The 20,698-nt window shown below is 51.3% G+C and overlaps 2 protein-coding genes across 4 annotated transcripts; one reads left to right on the forward strand and one right to left on the reverse strand.

Moving 5' to 3' along the window:
* Positions 1–89: 89 nt before the first annotated feature.
* Creld1 (CRELD disulfide isomerase 1) lies at positions 90–10,095 on the forward strand. 2 transcript variants are annotated; one of them, XM_076940269.1, is made up of 11 exons: positions 90–152; positions 634–863; positions 1,275–1,357; positions 5,273–5,383; positions 5,670–5,761; positions 6,725–6,901; positions 6,984–7,079; positions 8,384–8,467; positions 8,615–8,710; positions 8,870–9,004; positions 9,441–10,095. In XM_076940269.1, exons 2-11 carry the CDS (start codon positions 690–692, stop codon positions 9,653–9,655), a joined length of 1,263 nt encoding a protein of 420 aa, XP_076796384.1. In that variant the 5' UTR covers positions 90–152; positions 634–689; the 3' UTR covers positions 9,656–10,095. The 2 variants fall into 2 exon arrangements, with proteins under 2 accessions (XP_076796384.1, XP_034367786.1); XM_034511895.1 differs by having other exon boundaries at positions 114–466.
* A 634-nt stretch (positions 10,096–10,729) lies between these two features.
* Positions 10,730–18,789, reverse strand: Prrt3 (proline rich transmembrane protein 3). Of its 2 annotated transcripts, XM_034511256.2 has the most exons (4): positions 18,504–18,789; positions 14,029–15,139; positions 13,700–13,855; positions 10,730–12,873 (listed from the first exon to the last, which is right to left on the reverse strand). In XM_034511256.2, exons 2-4 carry the CDS (start codon positions 15,002–15,004, stop codon positions 11,099–11,101), a joined length of 2,907 nt encoding a protein of 968 aa, XP_034367147.1. In that variant the 5' UTR covers positions 15,005–15,139; positions 18,504–18,789; the 3' UTR covers positions 10,730–11,098. The 2 variants fall into 2 exon arrangements, with proteins under 2 accessions (XP_034367147.1, XP_076796378.1); XM_076940263.1 differs by lacking the exon at positions 18,504–18,789 and having other exon boundaries at positions 14,029–18,494.
* Positions 18,790–20,698: the final 1,909 nt, after the last annotated feature.

Here is a 20,698-nt window from a genome sequence, read left to right on the forward strand (position 1 = left end):
CCCGGACAGGTGCAGCCCAGAGCCGCTTCTGGTTGGTTAGTGTAAGGTGACGCAATGGCACATGGCTTTCCATCATTGGCTGAGAGAAGGCCCCGCCCTCTGGACTGCGGCGTTGGAGAAGGGTGTACTTTTTACGAAGGCAGTGGCGTTGAGTAGGCTCGGCCCACAGCGCCCGGGGCGGGGGCGGGGATTTTTTCCTCCTCTTCCTCCTCTAAGGTCTAGCTGGGTTTAGATCCTCCTGTTCCAGGCCGTACCTCCGTCTCCCAAAGAGGCTCTGAACTTGACCCCTTCTCTTCATATCCGGATCCGGGCTCCTCCCCCAGGACCGCCCATCCGCCTTTCTCTCGAAATATTTTGGGATCTAACCCTCTCTTTCTATTTCTGGCCCCTAATAACTTACTGAGACCCTAAAACAATGGGCTGACGCCTATTCTTTTGCCAGCGATCCCGGCCACTTCCCCCTACGGTAACGGAGAAATAATTTCTCTGCTGGAATTGTAGATTAGGCTCTTTCCCCCCTTCCAGCGCCTCTGCTTCCAGTACCCCAATTCATCCTCGTTTTGTAATTACGTAGGTCTGGGGCTCTGAGCCCCAAGGCACCTCAGAACCAAGTCCTCGCTTTTCTCCTTACAGCCTGTCTTCTCCAGTGAACCCTGCCCTCTATCTGCACGTCCCCAGCCTGGGAAAAGATGGCTCCACAGCCCTTAAGGGGCCTGGTCCCATCTCTGCTCTGGTGTTTGAGCCTGTTTCTGAGCCTCCCAGGACCTGTCTGGCTCCAACCCTCTCCTCCTCCCCATTCTTCTCCCCGAGCTGAGCCCCATCCATGTCATACCTGCCGGGCACTGGTGGACAGCTTCAACAAGGTGGGTGCACTAATAGCCTCGAGGGAGGGGCCCATTAGCAGGGAGCTCTCTGTGCAAATCTGCATGGTCTCTAGTCCCTGTATAGGTTGCTTGCTTTAACTGTATGGCCCTTGGGTAATGTGCTTCACAGTGCTTCAGTTTCCTGGTCAGTAACATAAAATAATGAAATGTTAGAATTTTAGGCCGGGTGTGGTGGCACACTCCTTTAGTCCAGCACTCGAGAGGCAAAGGCAGTTGGATTTCTGAGTTCAAGGCCAGCCTGATCTATAGAGCAAGTTCCAGGACAGCCAGGGCTGCACAGAGAAACCTTGTTTTGAAAACAACAACACAAAAAAAACCAAACAAACAAAAACCCTAAAATGAATGTGTCCTGCTCTGTACTTAGATATTCCTAATTTCCTCCATCTCCAGGGCCTGGAGAGAACTATCCGGGACAACTTTGGTGGTGGGAACACTGCCTGGGAGGAGGAGAAGTTGTCCAAGTACAAAGACAGGTAAGATGGGGGGGTGGGCATATACCCCAACTCTTGGTTCCTGCTGATGGTTGGAATAGATTCTCTGCAGAAGCATTTTACTCCCCAAATCCCGAACACTGGCAGAACAGCAAATAAGGAAACCAAGCCCCATCTTCGTGAAACTTGCTTTTTAGTAGAGTAGACACAGACAGTACACACTACCTACCAGGTGAAGAAGAAGAATGTGGGTGGGTGGGTGGGTGGGAGGTGTTCAGGATGGTTCATTTGGACAGTAGCAGGGCTGACCTTAGGTTTCTCCAGAAGGTGTCTGGAGTGGAGTGAGCAGAAGGCTCTGGAGAGTTTAGATGTCCTGAATGGGAGGCCAGAAGAGGGCACCGGATTTCCTGAACTGGAGTTATAGGCAGTTGGGAGCCATTATGTCCATGGTGGGAACTGAATAATTGCTGAGCCATCTCTCCAACCTCTGGTCTTAAGTGAAGAGATCACTCACACTCACAAAGTACAGGAAGCCAGGGCAGCATGGAGAGAGTGGGGAAAGCAGCTAGGGGATGCGGGAGGGGGGCTCCTTTAGTCTAAGTATAAAGGCAGCACAGACTAGCAAGACATCCAGTGGAGCATACAGTGAGCACTAGTTGAAATCGGAGCATACTTTGGAGATCATCAGCTGACATGATAGATTCCTTATGGGGCACGAGAGAGAGTACTACAGACACCCGGCGACCGGGTGAGGTGTGCAGGTGTTTTCTGACTGCAGAGAGGCCATGGCCAGGGGTGGGGTCAGGCCAGGCCTCGGAACATGGTAGACTTGGAGTCAACATACTTGGAGCTTGAGGGAGGGAGAGGTAGGCCTAGAGACAGGAATTGAAGAGGCCCCTCCAGCTTGTCAAGGTGACACCGAAGGAGGGGCGGTGAAGAGTCGGAGTCAGGCCACTGGTGGGGTCTTGCAGTTTTCTAGTTTGCTAGGGTTGTGCTACAGCTCCCGTACCTGATCCCTGGTACTGTGGTAAAGGGTTGGATGACGGTTCCCATGAGGGAGGAAAGCTTATTGTCCTGTAACTCCAGCCCTTCCTTTCCCTCGGACTGTAGTACCAAGAACACTTCTGCTGTATAATGGCTTCTGGGTTCTTCTGTCTTTCCCTTTAAAAGTTTTATTTTATTACATACATTTTCCACTTTTGATACTAGGTCTTACTAGATGTCATGGCTGGCCCTGAACTCACAGACATCTGCCTCTCTTTACCTCCACAGCGCTGGGACTACAAGTGTGTACCATCACACTTGGCTTCTTCTTAACTTCTTGTCATTTGTTTTTTCTGTGTGTGTGTGATTGTGGACACATGTGCACAGCTTTCAGGAGTCACTTCTTCTCCCCCGCTTGAGTCCTAGGGATCGAACTCAGGCTCTCGGGCTCAGTCTTGGTGTGAGTGCCTGGACCTCTTGAGCCATCTTAGTGATCCCCAATTTCGTCTTTCCTTTCTCCTCTTGTTTGGTTTGGCTAACTTAGCTCCTCTAGTATCCCACTGTGTCAGACCCTTTAGATACATAATATGATAAATCATGTTTATTTTTAATACTTTTAATTCTCTTATTTTTTGAGATTATAGTATAATTAAACTTATTTTTATGTTATATATGTGTGTGTGTACATGTTTGTGTGTGTCGAGGCGCACGTGCATATATTTGCTCAAAGTATGTTGACTCCAAGTCTCTTCCATTTATTTATTTTTCAGACAAGGTTTCTCTGTGTAGCCCTGGCTGTCCTGGAACTCAATCTGTAGACCAGACTGGCCTCGAACTCAGAGATCTTCCTGCCTCTGCCTCCTGAGTGTTGGAACTGTGTGCACCACCATGCCTGGCTGTTCCACCTTGGTTCTCTCCCTGAATCTGGAGCTCACTAACTTGGCTATTCTGCCAGACTGGAGACAGGGATCTGCCTGTCTTTGACACTCCCCACATCCCCGCACACATGGCTAGAGTTAAGGCAACTTGCCACACTTGGCTTTTACATGGGTACTGGAAGTCTGAGCTCAGATCTTCACACATGTTCCGGAGTCACTTTACAGAGTGGGTCATCTCCCTAGCCCCCACATCATATTTTATGTAATAAAAAAATTTCCGGTTTTGAGATATGATCTCATATAGACCAGGCAGCCATCCAGCTTGATATATAGTTGAGGATGACCTTGAACTCCTGATCTTCCTGCCTGTACTTCCCAAGTGATGAGATTACAAGGGTGAGCTACCTCACCTTGTTTATATATTAATTTCTTAAATTGTAAAATACACATAAAAGGGGGCTGGAGAGATGGCTTAGTGGTTAAGAGCACTGACTGCTCTTCCAGAGGACCTCAGTTCAATTCCCAGCAACCACATGGTGGCTCACAACCCTCTGTAATGGGATCTGATGCCCTCTCCTGGTGTGTCTGAAGACAGCTACAGTGTACTCATATAAATAAAATAAATCTTTAAAAAAGAAATACACATAAAAGAACATAAGAGGCTAGAAATTGAACTGTTAGATTGTTTTTCTCACATGCGCAGTGCTCTGGACTCCTTCCCTAGCACCTAATAAAACCAGGCACGGTGGTGCACGTCTGTAATTCTAGTACTTGGGAGGTGGAAGCAGGTTAAAGTTGTACACGGCTACATAGCACACTCAAGGCCTGTCTAGGCCACATGGCCAAAAAAAGAAAAAAGAAAAGGGAAAAAAAAAACCACCTATGGGACACTTAGTACATTCTCATTGCTATATAACTACCTCTGTCCACTTCCAGAACTTTCTCACTTTTAACTTTTTGTTTTGACCCACTTTTCTTATATAGTTCAGGCTGGCCTCTAACTCAGTGATCCTCCTGCCTCCGCCTCCAAAATGCTGGGATCACAGATATATGTCACCACTTTTGGCTTTAAAATATATTCATTACCCAAAAAGAAATCTTCTACCCATAAGCAGCTCATGCTCACCTTCCTGCAAGCTCCTGGCAACTCTAATATGCCCTCATCACGCAGAGACCTGTGTGGGTTATCTGATTCCTTTGACATCCTTCGTCATGCAGCCTTTTATGTCTGGCTTCTTTCACTCAGTGTAATGTGTCCACAGCTCAGTCCTATTGTGCGGTATGTGCAGCACATTGCTTCATTCCTTTTATGGCTGAATAATTTCCCCTTGAACGGACATGCTGCAGTTTCTTTCATTGGTTAGTGGACAGTTGAGTTGTTGTCTGCCTTTTGCTCGTTATGAACACTGCAGCTGTGAGCATTTGTGTACAAGGTTGGAACACCTGTTTTCCATTTGCTTTGTGTATGTGCCCAGGAGAGGAATTGCTGCGTCATGGTGGCTCCTTTTAGCTGATTGCGACATCTTGCATGCCCACTTGCAGTGCAGAAGGGATTCCGGTCTTTCTACATCCTTGCCAACACTTGATAGATCATATATTTGCATGAGGTGTGAGGATCCTCTTTCGACCTCTGAGCTACCCACTCCCAGCCCATGGTGTAATTTCAGTCCTGTCTTCCTGGCACAGCCATCTCTGCTATCCCAGGTCCGATTCAGGAACTGAGGACTCAGGATTCACCTGCAGAGGTGTTAACTGTTTCTATTTGACAGATTTAAACAAACAAACAAACAAACAAACAGAAGCGTGCCCAACATGGTGGTGCACAGTGGAATGTAGAGGCAGGAGAGTTCTAGGCCATCCCGGGTGACATAGTGGGAACCTGATTACAACCAAGGGCCAGAGGCGAGAAACAAAACCAAGAAGGCCTAATGACTTGCCCAAATCACACATCTAGCTTCTGACCTAGGTCTGTCTGATTCCCATTAATGCTCCATTGCCCCTTCCTTGATATTGTCACATACGGGGGGAGGTGGAGAGCAACCTGAGGACCTGGTGGGTGGACTATGTTCTTATCATCCCTGTCCTGTCTGCTCAGTGAGACCCGCCTGGTGGAGGTGCTGGAGGGCGTGTGCAGCAAGTCAGACTTCGAGTGCCACCGCCTGCTAGAGCTGAGCGAGGAGCTGGTGGAAACCTGGTGGTTCCACAGGTGAGGGGTGGGAGGGGGTTACAGACAGGCCCTTGGTTTTGACTTGGCCAAGAAACAGTTGCATGGCAGCTTAGTTTGGAGCCTTTCCAAATCTACATCTGAGGACTTGCTCCTGGGTACCAGGCCCACTCTCTGGGTCTGTTTACTCCTCTGTCCAGAGGGCCTTGGTCAAGGGGTTCCTGGGACATATGCCCAAGTTGAGCAGAATTCCAGATTCAGGGAGAATAGGAGTAGGCAGCCTCCCGAAGTGTCAGCAACCTCTCCCTTTCTGCCCCATTCCTCACAGGCAGCAAGAAGCCCCGGACCTATTCCAGTGGCTCTGTTCGGATTCCCTGAAGCTCTGCTGCCCCCCTGGCACCTTTGGACCCTCCTGCCTGCGTGAGTCTTTCTTGGTCCTCTTTGGGAGTGGGAGGAGACTGCTGAGGCCAGGAAGCTAGGCCTGGCTGGGTGAGTACAGCTTGTTCCCTTAACATCTCCAGACTTCTGCTCTGGCCTGGGTCAGGCTGGGGGAAAAAAAAAAAAAAGCAAAGCACAGGGAAAGCCTGAGCCAGGTGCAGTGTGGCTGTAATTGTTATTAAATAAATGTTACCCTCACCTCTGCCTCCTTCATTCACATGTCTGGTCAGGCTGGGAAGGGGCGGGCACATGCTCTGAAGCCCCCATTGTCCCCATCTCTCCACCTCCACAATACCTAGCCAAGAGCTGAACTTGGTACAGTCCTGTCCTAATTAATTTATGCCCAGGCTTTGAACTTGTAATAATCCTGAGTTAGCATTCTGAGTGCTGGGATTGCAGCCACGTGCCACCACGCCAAGCTCCTAGTCCTCACTAGAGCTCTTTCTCCTGTAAACAAGGTAAGGGTTAGTTGCTGGAATGATGGATTTAGTCTTAAGAAAAGATGTGGAGGTATGGGCCTATAATGCTAGCATTTAGGAGGCTGAGGCAGGAGGATTTTCAGTCTATTCACATAAATTCTCTGGACTTTCTAAAGATTATGTCTCAAGCACAAACACACAAACACTCTGTGTTTGTGTGCTTGTGTGCCTGTGTGTGCCTCTGTGTGTGTGTATGGAGAATAACTGAGTTTGAGGCCAGCCTGGTCTGTTTACCAAGTTCCAGACCAGCTGGAGCTACATATGTGAGACCCTCTCTCAAAAAAGAAAAAATTAGGCAAATAAAAACAGTTTACCCAGTTGTTTTACAATAGGCTATTTCATATAGCTTCTGTGTAAATAATAAAATTAAATTTTCTTTTAAAAAATATTTAGGACCACATAGAAAATAGTCTCTTGGATGACAAAGTTGTGTATAAGATCTCACCCAATTGATGTCTGCCCACAGCATGTCCTGGGGGCACAGAGAGGCCCTGCGGTGGCTACGGGCAGTGTGAAGGGGAAGGGACTCGAGGGGGCAGCGGGCACTGTGACTGCCAAGCCGGCTATGGGGGCGAGGCCTGTGGCCAGTGTGGCCTTGGCTACTTTGAGGCGGAGCGCAACAGCAGCCATCTGGTATGTTCCGGTAGGTAGCTAAAAGCTGTGGTGTGAGCTGGGAGAGCGGGAGAGCTGCCTGCCCATCCTCACACTGTCTGCTTTTTACCCAGCGTGTTTTGGTCCCTGTGCCCGCTGCACAGGACCTGAGGAATCCCACTGTCTGCAGTGCAAGAAAGGCTGGGCCCTGCATCACCTCAAGTGTGTAGGTAAGGGGGAAACATGCCGTGGAGGGGGGGAAAGGGGGTTGGGGGGGGAGGGAGGGGCAGGCTTTATTCCCTATATACACATATGTCTGCCTACACCAGCACAAGCACATTCACAGGGGACCCTCAGCCTGGCTGGAAGGCAGCAAGCTAGGCATTTACGGAGCAGAAAGACCTGCTCGCAGTGGAAGACTCCCGTCCACACCCAGCTCAGTGCAGGGCACTGATGGATCAGGAGTACCTTAGAGGAGGCGTTTCTTTGACCAAGTCTTTTGTTTTGGCTTGGTTTCTCTGTGTAGTCCTGGCTGTCCTGGAACTCACTCTGTAGACCAGGCTGGCCTCAAACTCAGGGATCCAGCTGCCTCTGCCTCCCGAGTGCTGGGATTAAAGGGTTTTGCCACCATGCATAGCAGAACAAATCTTAAAAAAAAACAAAGTACCAACAACAATCTAGAATGGGATTTAAAGTCTAGCAGTGGGATGACTCTGCAGTTAAAGGTGCTTGCTGCCAAGGCTGAAGGCTGGAGTTCAGTCCCTGGGACACACATGCTGAAAGGAGAAAACCAACCCCAGCAAGTTGTTCTCTGACTTCCAGATGTGTGCTGTGGCATGAGGGCACCCACACTGGGACACATACATACATGTAAATGATAAATAATTTTTTTTTCCTTAAAGAATGACAAGAATTTAAAGCCAGGTATAGTAATGCATGCCTAGGATTTAGCTCAGGGGTGGTATAGCCAGGAAGATTAGGAATTCAAGGTCATCCTTGGGGACAGTAGTTCCAGATCAGTCTGGGTTGCATGAGACCCTGTCTCATAAATTTAAAGAAAATGTTTTGAATATACACACACCCAGCAGGGTAAGTGGTAGCACACGCTTTTAATCCGAGCACTTGGGAGGCAGGTGGATCTGGGTGAGTTTGAGGCCAGCCTGGTCTACAGAGTGAGTTCTAGGGCAGCCAAGGTTACAAAGTGAAACATTGTCTCAAATAAACAAACAAAACAAAAACCCACCAAAACACACACACACACACACACACACACACACCACCACCACCACCACCCCACCACCCCACCCCCTGCTCCCCACAATTTTCTTCTCATAGTCTTGATGGTTCAGGTTAGCAGTGAAGCTGTCTTGTTGGGGACCCGGGTCCCCTCTGCCTGTGGCTGTCCCCTTGGATATGAGTTGAATGGCTGATGCTGAGTCATGGCCACCTCCTGCTTCAGGTCTCAGCACTCAGGAAGCGAGAAGGCGCTCATTTTACTTGAAAGTGACACTTCCAACCTTTGCCCTCTCCACAGACATCGATGAATGTGGCACGGAGCAGGCCACTTGTGGAGCCGACCAGTTCTGCGTGAACACGGAAGGAGCCTACGAGTGCCGGGGTCAGTGTCAGCTGCCGAAGGGAGAGGCTGGAATGGAAGAGAGGGACGGGAGATGGTGCTTTGTGCCTTTCCCTCCAAACTTCTTCCTTCTCAGGCTCCAGAGCCTGAGGCCAGAGCGACCCCTCACCTCTGCCCTCTCTTCTTCAGATTGTTCAAGGGCCTGCCTGGGCTGTATGGGAGCAGGGCCAGGGCGGTGCAAAAAATGCAGCCGTGGCTACCAGCAGGTGGGCTCCAAGTGCCTAGGTGAGTCTTCTGCCAAAAGGGGCTGGAATATGCATGAGGCCAGGGAAGGAAGGATGCACATTTTCATTGAGACCGTGGGAGTGAAAGGCAGTCTGGGGTGCTATGCGGGGGAGCCACAGCAGTCAGCACTCTGACCTGTTCCCCTCCCTCCACCCCCAGATGTGGATGAGTGTGAGACAGTGGTGTGTCCAGGAGAAAATGAGCAGTGTGAAAACACGGAGGGTAGCTACCGCTGTGTCTGTGCTGAAGGCTACAGACAGGAGGACGGCATCTGCGTGAAGGAGCAGGTCCCAGGTAAGCAGAGTGGGAGGCTGGGCTGGTCCTGGGGGAGAGCAGACAAGCTCCTCCTCTAGGCCCCACCCCACTGCTACCTAGCCCCCCAGAGAGGCTGCCCTGAGACTCAGTTTCTGTGCGTTCTCAAGGGTGGCTTTTGGTGGCCTCACCTCCAGGTTGAAAGAGAATTAGATTTAACACTCAAACTCCACCTATCTAAGCCCATTTTCTGATGTTCACTGGGACCATCCTCTTCAAAGCTTTGAGCAGCCTCTTTATCTCCCAGCTTCCTTCAAGCATAGGGAGGTAGCCCCTGTAGAGGCTTTCTCAGCAGTGAATGCTACTTGTGCTTGCTGAGCTAGGTGGGCCTGGCAGCAATGATCTGGTGTATGGTAGTTGTGGGCAGCCCAGGGGAACTGCTGGGAACCAGGCAGTGACAGTCTTGCCTCCTCTGCAGAGTCGGCGGGCTTCTTCGCGGAGATGACGGAGGATGAAATGGTGGTCCTGCAGCAGATGTTCTTTGGTGTGATCATCTGTGCACTGGCCACGCTTGCTGCTAAGGGTGACTTGGTGTTCACTGCCATTTTCATTGGAGCTGTGGCAGCCATGACTGGGTACTGGTTGTCAGAGCGAAGTGACCGTGTGCTGGAGGGCTTCATCAAGGGTAGATAATCTCTGCCGCCACTTACAGGATTTCCTCCCACCCAGGTTGCCCCTAGAGGTTATTTCTTTCTCCCGATGGACACCTGGGGCAGCACGGTTTCTCTTTTGAGACTGGGGTAAACACCCTTTTACCTGCCTTACTGAGCAGCCCAGGACCCCAGTGGTCCCGGGGGTGAAAAAGAGTTCCTGAAGCTGATGCCATGAGATCCTTGCTAGGGGACTGGCAGGCCTCACAGTGTGTGAATTCCAAGACTGTTTCTCCCTAGGGAGGTTGCAGGTGGGCTTTGGCCCCTGCCCAGGATGAGAGGCGTCCCCTCAGGGGTGGACCCCCATAACCCCCCTGCCAGGCGCATGCTGCCAGCTCCTGTTGTGTATTCACCGCCCACGCCCCAGCCATTGACTTATTTATTCATCTCAGGAAATAAAGGACGGTCTTAGAAACTGGAAAAGCTTCAGTCTTAATAACCACCCCAGCCACTTGAGGGAAGTTTTCTACAACCTAGGAAATCATGGGCTGCCATGATAGAGAAGTGTTGGGAAGGGGCTGGAGAGACAGGCTGGCTGTTAAGAGCAGTTGCTGCCCTTGCAGAGAATCCAGGTTCAATTCCCAGCACCCATGCAGTGCCTCACAGTCATCCAACCTCCAGTCCCGAGGGACTGGACTCATCCTCTGACCTTGGGTACCAGGCACACACATACATGCAGGCAAAACGTTCATACACATAAAATAAATCTACAAAACAATGTTTTTTTTAAAAAAAAAAAAAACAAAACCAGGAAGAAGTGGAGGAAGGAGGAAGATGACAGAGAAACCAGCTTTAGGAATTGCTTTCTGGGTTGACTACCAGCTGTTCTCAAATGGTGTCCTCAAAAGCTGTTCAGAAACTAAGTGGGCGGGGTGCTTTCCCATTAGGCCTAATGTGGGGATTACAGGAGGTGGGGACTCACCATAGACAGGTTTTTTAGTGAGCTAGTAGTGTCTGTTCCATAGGCAACATTCCTCTGGAAGGCTCTTGATTTCTGTGGGCAAGAGTCTCCTGTCTCTCCTATTAGGAGACATCCTGACTTGACCAGAGGGAGGCATGAGCCTAAACGGAAGGGTTTATTTCTTTGGCACAAAGGGGACAGTCAATCTGGACAAGTGAGGTGCATCTCTCCACACTGGGGGGCGGGGTACCTGGTACCTGTCCCCCTTGATCAAATCCATGCACGTCCACCCTGTGTTCCGTGTAACTCACGGCCTCTGTGCAAAATATCTGCTGAAAAAAAAAATAGAGATATTTAAAAAAAAAAATGAAAACGAGTCGGGTAAATTCAAGTCCGGCTGTACCCGGGAGCTGCAGTCAGGTGGAGACCCCGGAGGGCCAATTTTTCAAATGCTCAACTGTGTTGGTGAGCTTAGCCACTTCATGTAGACATTGAGGAGAGGGTGCAGGTTCTCCCCAGAGCTACTTAGAGCTCTATAGTGTCACTGGAGGCGCTGTGAGACTCGCTGGACTTGCAGCGCGGTTGGGCTTCGCCCTGAGGCTCCGCGGCCCGGGCAGGAGCAGGGGCTGGGGTAGGTGGTGGCAGCAGCTGCACGGTGCTGGGCAGTTCATCTAGGGGCAGGCTGTCCACAGACGACAGCCCGTGACGCCACGGGTTCCAGCTGATCTTCAGCGAGCCCTTAGAGAAGCTGTCCAGGGAGCTGCCCGAAGTCCCCGCGGCCGCCGCACCGACCGGCGGGTCCACCACGTGCTGCGGGATCGACGTGCGCAAGCACACCTCGCTGAGCGAGCGGCAGCGGCCTCGGAGCAATGATGTGTCCGTGCCGTCGAGCTCGGCGTCGGGCTGGCTGCCGCGGCGAGGCCGCAGGGCGCCCCCTGGCGGCGGGGAGGCTAAGCCACGGAGACCGCAGCGGTGGAACACACTGTCTCGAACCAAATGCTCCCGGAAGAGCGCGGCGTCGATGCTGCGGCTCAAATTGATAGGCGATGGTGGCCTCAGATCCAGCTCGCTCAGCGACGGTGCGGGCCCCACACTGCCGCGGGACATCCCCGGGCCAGCTGGACGACCGCGACCCAGCGATGCAGCCGAACCCCAGGGTCCAGAACCAGGCGTGGCAGGAAGCCCACCTTCCCCAGCAGCGTTGCGGATGAGACTTTTGCTGATGTCCAGGCCGCCTGTGCCCAGGCCACTGGGCCCCGCATAGCAGTTATTGGGTCTCTCGGGAACTTCGCTCTTGCCGGTGGGCGTGGGGCACGCCAGGCGCAGCAGCTTAGCCCAGCAAGCGTGCTCCGTGGGTGGCCTGGGACGAGTGGCGGCCAGGGCAGCTAGCGCTAGGGCCAGTGCCCAGGTCAACTCCAGCAGGCGCAGCCAAAAGTGCACGCCCCACCAAGCCCAGGAGAAACGACCCTCCCGGCCAGGCCCTGGGTACAGCCAGAGCGAGGCCGCCAACTGCAGACCACTGGCCAACAGCCCCAGTGAGCCCGCCACAGCCAACAGCCGGGGGCCCGGACTGGCATCCCAGCCCCGAGGGCCTTCCAACAGGCGGCGACGGCACAGGCAGAGTGTGCCCAGAGCCACTGACGCGCCCCAGGCGCAAGATAAGCCTTGTGTCAGCAGGTTGAGCACAGGGCTGGTGGAGAACAGGTCTGTAGCCAGCAAACCTGCGCCATGCACCGGTGCCACGATTCCCAGCAGGAGCGGCTTCTGCAGAGGCTGTGGCAGACCAGCACCCAAGCCCAGCAGGGTGAGTGCTGCCAGTGCAGTGAGTAGCAAGGGGAAGGGCAAGTTGTACAACACCAGACCTGCACGTACTCCCAGCCGTGCCTGAGAGCCGTAAGGATCGGTGAGCATGTAGGCAGACCGCAGCCCTGAAGCCACCAACACCAGCACGGCAGCCACTAGTGCCAATCGGGGCCCCGCTAGGGCGGCTGCCAGTGTGACCAATGCCAATAACGCTGGAAGCAGGAAAAGCACCCCCACCCCATAAACATGAAGCTCCCAGGAAAAACTCAGCACCCGCCGCAGGGGTCCCCAACGCAGGGGAGGTGCCGTGGCATTGGCTGGGGGGCTGGAAGCTGGAATGGGGACCATGGAACTGGCTGAGGGCTCCAGAGGGGGTGGCTGGCCCAGAGCTCTCTGTGTGGTGACTCTAATGAGACCACGCCGAGATGTCGAGGGGGCCTGGACAGGGGGTGCTGGAGGGTGGCTTTGTGGGCGACCCGGCCATTCCTCGGCTTCATCTGCAATAATAACAATATTAAAAGGGTTCCTTGGGAAGTGCTGTTGAGAGTGGGTTGTGGAGGCGGGGCAGGAGGATCAGGACTTCAAAGCTATCTTCAGCAACCATAATGAGTTCAACGTCAGTCTAGGCTACCTGAGACCCCCATCTCAAACAAACAAGAAACAACACAACAGAACCCCAAACAAACACAGAGTGCTTTTGATTTTTCCATATTCAAAAGTATAGTTGGTAAATTAACTTTCCAAGGTTGTCTGTCAAATGGAGATAATAGCACCTGCCACAGTCCCTGGGTCATGGCAAGGGCACATGTCTAGCTTGGTTCCCATCAAAGACAAGACAGATGTAAATATGTAAATTTCCTTTCTTTTTTCTTTCTTTCTTTCTTTTTTTAACTGGGAATTGAACCCAGGATCTTTCATATGCCAGGCAATAATTCACTAAGTTGTGTCTCCGGCCCTTTGTATTTTTGATTTTGAAACGGGGTCTTAATGAGCTACTCACACCAGCCTTGAACTCAGTATGTAGTTCAGGCAGGCCTCAAACTTGTGATCCTCTTGTCTCAGCATCCAGAGAGCTGGGGTTCCGGGTGGGCTGGAGAATGACTGCACAAGATACATCTATGTTTCACAGAACATTCGAGCTCAAAAGAGCCGATGTCTTGTCCTGGGGTCTCCAGTGAGCACTGGTTTGTTTCTCTCGGCGACTCAGAAGTCCTAGCCTAGTCCTTTCATGGGTGCCTTTCTCCATTTAGCCCTGGCCCCCTGCCCCATCACTAAAACGAAGGTTCGTGGTTACTCTCCCCTCACCCCTAACCATAGCCTCACCTGGCTGCAGGGCCCTTGCAGGGCTTTCTGTTCCATTTGCAGCTTGAGCAGAGTTTGGGAGATCGGGGATGAAGGACTTGGGGGTTCCTGGGGCCTCCATTGCTCCTCTCACTCGCTGTGGGGAGATGGGGTCTACTCCATTCATTGCAGCTATTGCTGAAATGACGAGAATAGTCACTACCTTGTCTGATCCTCCTGTACTCCCTCAGGAGGGAGGCACCATCACCCTAATTTCTCCAAAGGAGGTAAATGACAATCAGAATTACATCCATCTGCCTTGGACCACTGGTCCTCACATTCCCACTCAGCCCCTTCATGCTGATACCTACCTGGTCTTAGGTGCCCATCAGAAGTGTCTGAGGCTGAAGGTGGTATAGGCTGGGGTGCTGGGAAATCCTGTCCTCCAAGAAGGTCAGTCTGTTCGGGTTGGGGACCCAGAGAGCTGACTTCCCAGGTATCCCCAGCTCCGGCTTTTTTGGGGGGCTCAGCTGGCAGTCCCTCAGGAAGAGGTAGGCTTCTGACCAATGCCAGGTCTAGCTGGGCTCCAGGCTCTGGAGTGGATTCCACCTCAGCTGGGGATGTTGATCCGACCTCAGGGGCTACTGGATCCTGCTGGGTGAGTAGGGGTCCCTGGACAGCCTCCTGGAAGCTCCGTTCATGTCCACCCTGCTTCCCTAACACTAGCGTCCTCACACCACCTGTCTCAGGTATCAGAGTGTGGGGAGAGCCTTGGTAGTCCCAGGGGGAAGCCTGTGTGATGTGGGTCTCAGCTTTGGCCACCAGCCCCTCATCCCTAGCTGGCTGCTGACCCGCGGGGCCTCCAGGCTTCGGTGAGGCAGTGGCAAGTGTGGCTACCGTGAGTTGAGAGCTGGGAGTTGTAGGGACAAGAATGAGATGGGGTGCTTCCACGGGGGTTGCTTCTGACTCCAGAAGCTCCTGTGAATCAGAAGGTCCTGTCCAGCCTTGGGAGGTGAGTGCTCCGGCCAGCTGGAGGCCATCAGCTCTTAGGAGTCTTTCACCTTGGCCCTCAGGGGCTGCTTTGGGCCCATGCAGGGCTGGTCCTAGAGGAGAGACTGCGGGCCTCTTGGGCCCGTCAGCATGGGCCTGGGGGGCGCCAGTGTGCCAAGTACTCTCATTTCTCAGCCTCTCCCAGAAGAGGTCAAAGGTCTGTGGCTCTGACGGGATCACGTGAGGTTCTGAGTTCTCAAGTGACCTGGGAAGGCCTCTGCTCCAGGCAGGGCCAGCCCCCAGGCATGGCAGCAGCAACAGCAGAAGAAATGCACAGGCCCGTGGGCGGGGGGCCATGGTCTAACTCAATGCCTGAGCAGCTGAGCCCTTGACTCTTAGACTTCACTGGAAGTCTACAGAAGCAGAGAAAGGAAAGATAAACCAGAGAGAGATGGCGTGAGGGCTGAAGGGTCCCATGGCTTCCTCAGGGGGCTGGTGGGAAAGAAAAGATGCATTAAACAACAGTGTCACCCCAGCTTTTAAAGTTTTTTAAAAACTGGGTCTCTGCTCACACCACTTCCTTTGCTTTCAAAACTTTCTGACCCCCCATTGCTCTTGGGAGAGAATACAGGTTCTATTCCTGGCCTTCCAAGGCTTCGGCCAGGTCAGGTGACTCAGCCTCTGCCCTGACACCAGGTTCTGTTCCCTCAGGATGGAATGCCTTCTTTACCTCATGATTTTATTTATTAAATATTTAATTTATCTTACATGCATTGGTTGGTGTAAGGGTGTCAGATCTCCTGGAACTGGAGTTACAGACAGTTGTCAGTTGCCTTGTAGGTGCTAGAAATTGAATCACTGAGCCATCTCTCCAGACTCAAGATTTTATTTTTTTTTAAATAGGGTCTATGTAGCCCTGGCTGACCTGGTTCTCACTATTTAGACCAAGCTGACATAGAACTAACAGAGATCTACTTGTCTCTGCCTTCTGAGTGCTGTGATTAAAGGTGTGTGTGTAAACCAGACCCAGCCTTTTAAGTATTAAAAAATATCTATCTTTCTATCTCTATCTATCCATCTATCTATCTATCTATCTATCTATCTATCTATCTATCTATCTATCTATCTACACACACACAGGAGTAGTTGTATATATGAAGTACAGTGTCTGTGATTGCCAGGGGAGAGTGTTGGCTTGCCCAGGCACTGTGTTAGAGGCATCTGGGATCCACCCAACCTCAGTGCTGGATACTCTACAAGAGCAGGAAGTACTACTTGCTCTGGCTGGCTAAGCCATCTCTCCAGTCCCTGAAAACAGATTTTAACTTTTTAAATTTACATTTATGCATTTAATTAAGGGGGGATGTCTGCCACAGCAAGGGTTTGGAGGGCGGGACAACCTGTGGGAGTCAGCTCTCTCCGTCCATGTTTCCCAGGGATCAAACTCAGGTCATCAGGCTTTGTGGCAAACTTCTTTATCTGCTAAGCCTTCTTGCTGCCCTCAAATTAGATAATCAACACCCAGCTCTCAAAAAAGAGACAGAGGAACATGCCCCTGCGTTTGAGGAGGGCCCTAAGATTCCTCACATCTTGTCTCCTGGGTGAGTCACTTTGCTTCTCAGCATCATGGTTTTTTAGCTCTTATCTCTAAAATGAAGCTAACAAGTGTGTCCACCTCAAGGGGATTCATATGAAGCATAATTAGTGAGACACACGAAGGTCAGACCACAGGAGGAACTTGATAGCAGTTCTTAGCCTTCGCCTGGGAAGCATTCTTCCCCCATAACCCTGCACTAGTTCAACAAATAAACTGAACAGACCTTGGGATACAGCACTGAACAAGATTGAGAAGGCTGCCCCCTCCCCACTGTGGAGACACCATTCGAAATAAGATGGACAATAAATGATTTTAACTAAGGGCCAATGAGATGGCTCAGTGGATAAAGGGGCTTGCTGCCAAGCCTGATGATCTGAGAGTTCCATCCTTGATTAGGACCCACATGATGGAAAGAGAAAACTGACTCCCTTGGGTTGTTTTCTGATCTCCACACATGCATGGATGCACACGCGTGCACACACACACACACACACACAGACACACATTCCTACACACACGATACATATAATTGTTTTTTAAATGTTAAAGTTCAGATCCTTAGCAGAATCAGGAGGATCGCTGTGAGTTCAAAGTCAGCCTGGTCTATGAAAGTTGCCGGCCGGCCTGAGAACTATGAAGTGAGGCTCTCTAAAATGATAGTTTAGCTTTGAAGAAAACGAGACATGGTTAGATGGTAACAGACAAGAGTCTCCACAGGAGCGCCAGGAGAGCTTCTCTGAGGAGACACTTAAGCAAAGGCAGAATGGTAAGAGAGGGCCCAACATTTGAAACTCTGAGGGGAAAGCATTTGGCAGAGGAAACAGCCTCTCAGTGAGTTCAGAACATCTCCTCCCGGGTGGTCGGTGGTCAGCAGGCAGGGCCTTAACAGCAAGGGTTCCTGTGAATCATCCCGAGGATTGGAAAGCATAGAAGTGATGAGGTCTGAGAAGTAGTGTTTTTTAAAGGGAAGAGGTCAGCATCATGTCCAGGGATGACTGGAGGGGAGCTTGTATTGGCCCAGACACTCCTCCCTAGGGACGCCTTCTGTTCCTGGCTCTCCCTACCCCGAGCAGTGCCCCCCTTGTATATCATCTCCTGTCTGCCGCTGGCCTGGGGCTCCTGTCTCTTTCCTTTACACCTCCAGCCCCTGTACAGTTTTGGCCAGGGTGGATATTCCCACAAGGTCCGTGTTCCTAAGTCCATCCTTAAGTAGGCCGGGGAGGTAGGAGAGACCAGCAGTGGCCAGCCAGCTGAAAGCCAGCTATGTTAGGGGCAGGTGCTGTGTCCTTTTGCTCTTGGATACAGCCACCTTTGGTGGCTCAGACACTAGGAGAAGCTTGAGGTAACCCCAGGTACCCTTCCTAAGAGTACCCTAGGCTCATCAGAGGTTGTGGGAAGTTTCAGGGGATTCAAAGACCTCTTGGGTCCAGTTGCATCTTTAATTCAGACTGCCTTTAAGTCTTGGTAAGGCCTCTCTCAAACGTCTACTAAGCCCCAGGTCCTTCTCATAGGCCAGGCTGGGGTCTGGGGACCCATAAAGTCCTCAGTTCTGAGGCTAGGGATGAGGTATGCTAGGGAAGGGCTTGGGGCCCCTGATATGGATATAGGTTGATAATAATACTCTGTTGAGCTGTTTGCTCAGCTAGGTTTCTGTTCTAAACCTTCCCATACAAGCAGGTGCAAGTACCCATCACACAGGAAAGGAAAGTGGGCAACCAAGAGTCAGAGAGGTTGAGCAACTTGCCCAAGGTCGCACAGCCAGCTGAGAACACATACTAGAGATACTGAAGCCGGTAGGACTCATCTTGCACAGCTCTGTAAGCTTTGCAGAGGAGGAGATGGCTGAGCTGGGCCTTTAGTGAATAACATGCCATCTGCCTACCACCCCCGATGAAAGAGATGTGGGCACCAGCAGTCCAGGCAGGAGCTTGCCCAGCATTGGGGTCCCATGGCTGGACAGTTTTGAATGGGAGATGAGATCAATCAGCCGCAGAGACTAGGTGAGAAAGGAGGGGGGAGGAGAAGCAGGGTAAGGGCCTCCCGTAGGACAGCCTGCAGAAGCTGGTCCATCTCGGGTTACCTCTCTTCCTCCTCCTCTAGCTAGCTCCTCTCTCCCTGGCTCCATGCCTTCCCGCAGTGTCCCGGGTGGGGTTTGGCACCATGCAGGCCTGGCGGCCCATGCCGGTGAAGGGGGCTGTAGGCCTTGCTCCTTGCCTTCCTGGGTCCCGCAATCTCCCCTTCCCTCCACCAGCTCCTCACCTGCGCGCTGCATCCGCAGCCATGCGTTCACCTTGCGCGCGTCCCTGCAGCCTCTCCCGGAGGCGCGTCCTCGGAGATGCTCAGGCTTGGCCAGCAGAGCCCGGCTCCGCCGATCTCGTCGTCAAGCCCGCCCACAGGAGCTCGGGATACTTAACCCTTTCCTTTGAGAATGGACTCTGTTCGCTGCTCCTCACCGCCCCTCTCTCCCCACGCCGCACAACCCAGACGGTGTCAGAGCCCTATGGGGCTCTGCAGTGTCCCTTCCAGCTAGAACCCGCATTATTTGCATACCTGCGGGGACTGGGAGCTCACTTTCTCTGGATTCATACAGGCATAGGTAGATCATACTTACAGCCTGGCATATCTTCCAAGTCTTTCCCAGGGAATATTAAATAAAAATGAGCCCACGCTTTATTAATTGCTCTTATAACTTGGTTTTCTCCTCATTATTTTATAATATATTCTGACACATTTTCCAAGATGATTCTTCTTCTTCTTCTTCTTCTTCTTCTTCTTCTTCTTCTTCTTCTTCTTCTTCTTCTTCTTCTTCTTCTTCTTCTTCTTCTCCTTCTCCTTCTCCTTCTCCTTCTCCTTCTCCTTCTCCTTCTCCTCTTCCTCTTCCTCTTCTTCTTCTTCCTCCTCCTCCCCTATTTACTATTATTATTACTATTATTTTGGCGTGTATGTTTGTATTTGTGTGGCCTCCAGCATACCACATCATGTCTGTGGAGTCAGTTTTCTCCTTCTGCCATGTGGATCTGGGGCTCAAACTCAGACGTTCTTTACCTGCTGAACCAGCTTGTCAGCCCTACATCTACTTCATTCTTGTCATTGCTGTGGTGATTTCCAGCATGTGGTCAGCCGATCATGTAAATCTCTTCTGGCCCTTGTGATTGGATACTATACTGTCTTAGTCACTGGTCTATTGCTATGAAGAGACAACACGACCAAGGCAACTATTATTAGAGAAAAGCATTTAATTGGGTGCTTGCTTACAATTTCAGTGGTTTAGTCTGTTATTATCATGGTGGCAGGCAGGCACTGGAGCAGTAGCTGAGAGCTACATACTGATCAGTAGAAACACACACACACACACACACACAGAGAGAGAGAGAGAGAGAGAGAGAGAGAGAGAGAGAGAGAGAGAGAGAGAGAGAGAGAGAGAGAGGCCTGGCATGGGCTTTTGAAACCTCAAAGCCCTCCCCAACTGATACACAATTACACAGTTTCTATCAAGGGCACACTTCCTAATCCTTCTAATCCTTTCAATAGGGCCACTCCCTGATAGCTAAGCATTCAACTATAAGAGCCTATAGGAGCCGTTGGTATTCAAGCCACCACAGTTACCTTCTTTATCTTCAGCCTCTCTCACTAGCAGGAGAAGCAGCAGGGCTGAACTGTAGCTGGCCTTTGCTACTTTGTGGGTTCTCTTTCCCACCCTTGATCCCTCCACCCCCAGTTTTACCCCCATCACTAGATAAGATGGAAAAATGGAGAAGAGAAAGAGATCCCAAAATCTAATTTCTTTTCTTTTGTTCCTTCTTTGAGCACAGCTACTAACAAACCACAACCCCCACCAACAACCAACAACCACCCACCCCTGCCCCCCCCCGTTTCTCTCTCTCTCTCTCTCTCTCTCTCTCTCTCTCTCTCTCTCTCTCTCTCTCTTTGGTTTTTCGAGACAGGGTTTCTCTGTGTAACCCTGGCTGTCCTGGAACTCACTCTGTAAACCAGGCTGGCCTCAAACTAAGAAATCCACCTGCCTCTGCCTCCCAAGTGCTGGGATTAAAGGCGTGTGCCACCACCGCCCAGCCACCCTTGTCTCTCTATAGAATTTATACGCACTCTGAAAAGTCCCTAGAATTCAAAATGTCACACAATCACAGAAACTATGTGCAGCTGGCAAAACGACCTCTCTGCTATAGCAGGAGGCAAATCATAGTCAGCTGGGGCAGACAGGCCAAAGCACCCCCATATCAGCACACCTGGGATTAAAACGAAAGCACATTCTTATTATATTTGTGTTTTCTAATGAAACCACAATTCCAGAATTCTTACTATACCCAAAATAAAACTGATGTGGTAATCTAACAGAGGCATGGTTAGAGCTGGAGATCTGCACTGAGACACTCTCAAGCCCTTCAGATCCCTCTGTGCACAATTCCTAATAGTCATGGATGTTTTCTTTTTTCTTT

Source organism: Arvicanthis niloticus, chromosome 9 (assembly GCF_011762505.2).
Source record: "Arvicanthis niloticus isolate mArvNil1 chromosome 9, mArvNil1.pat.X, whole genome shotgun sequence".
NCBI classification, from domain to species: Eukaryota; Metazoa; Chordata; class Mammalia; order Rodentia; family Muridae; genus Arvicanthis; species Arvicanthis niloticus.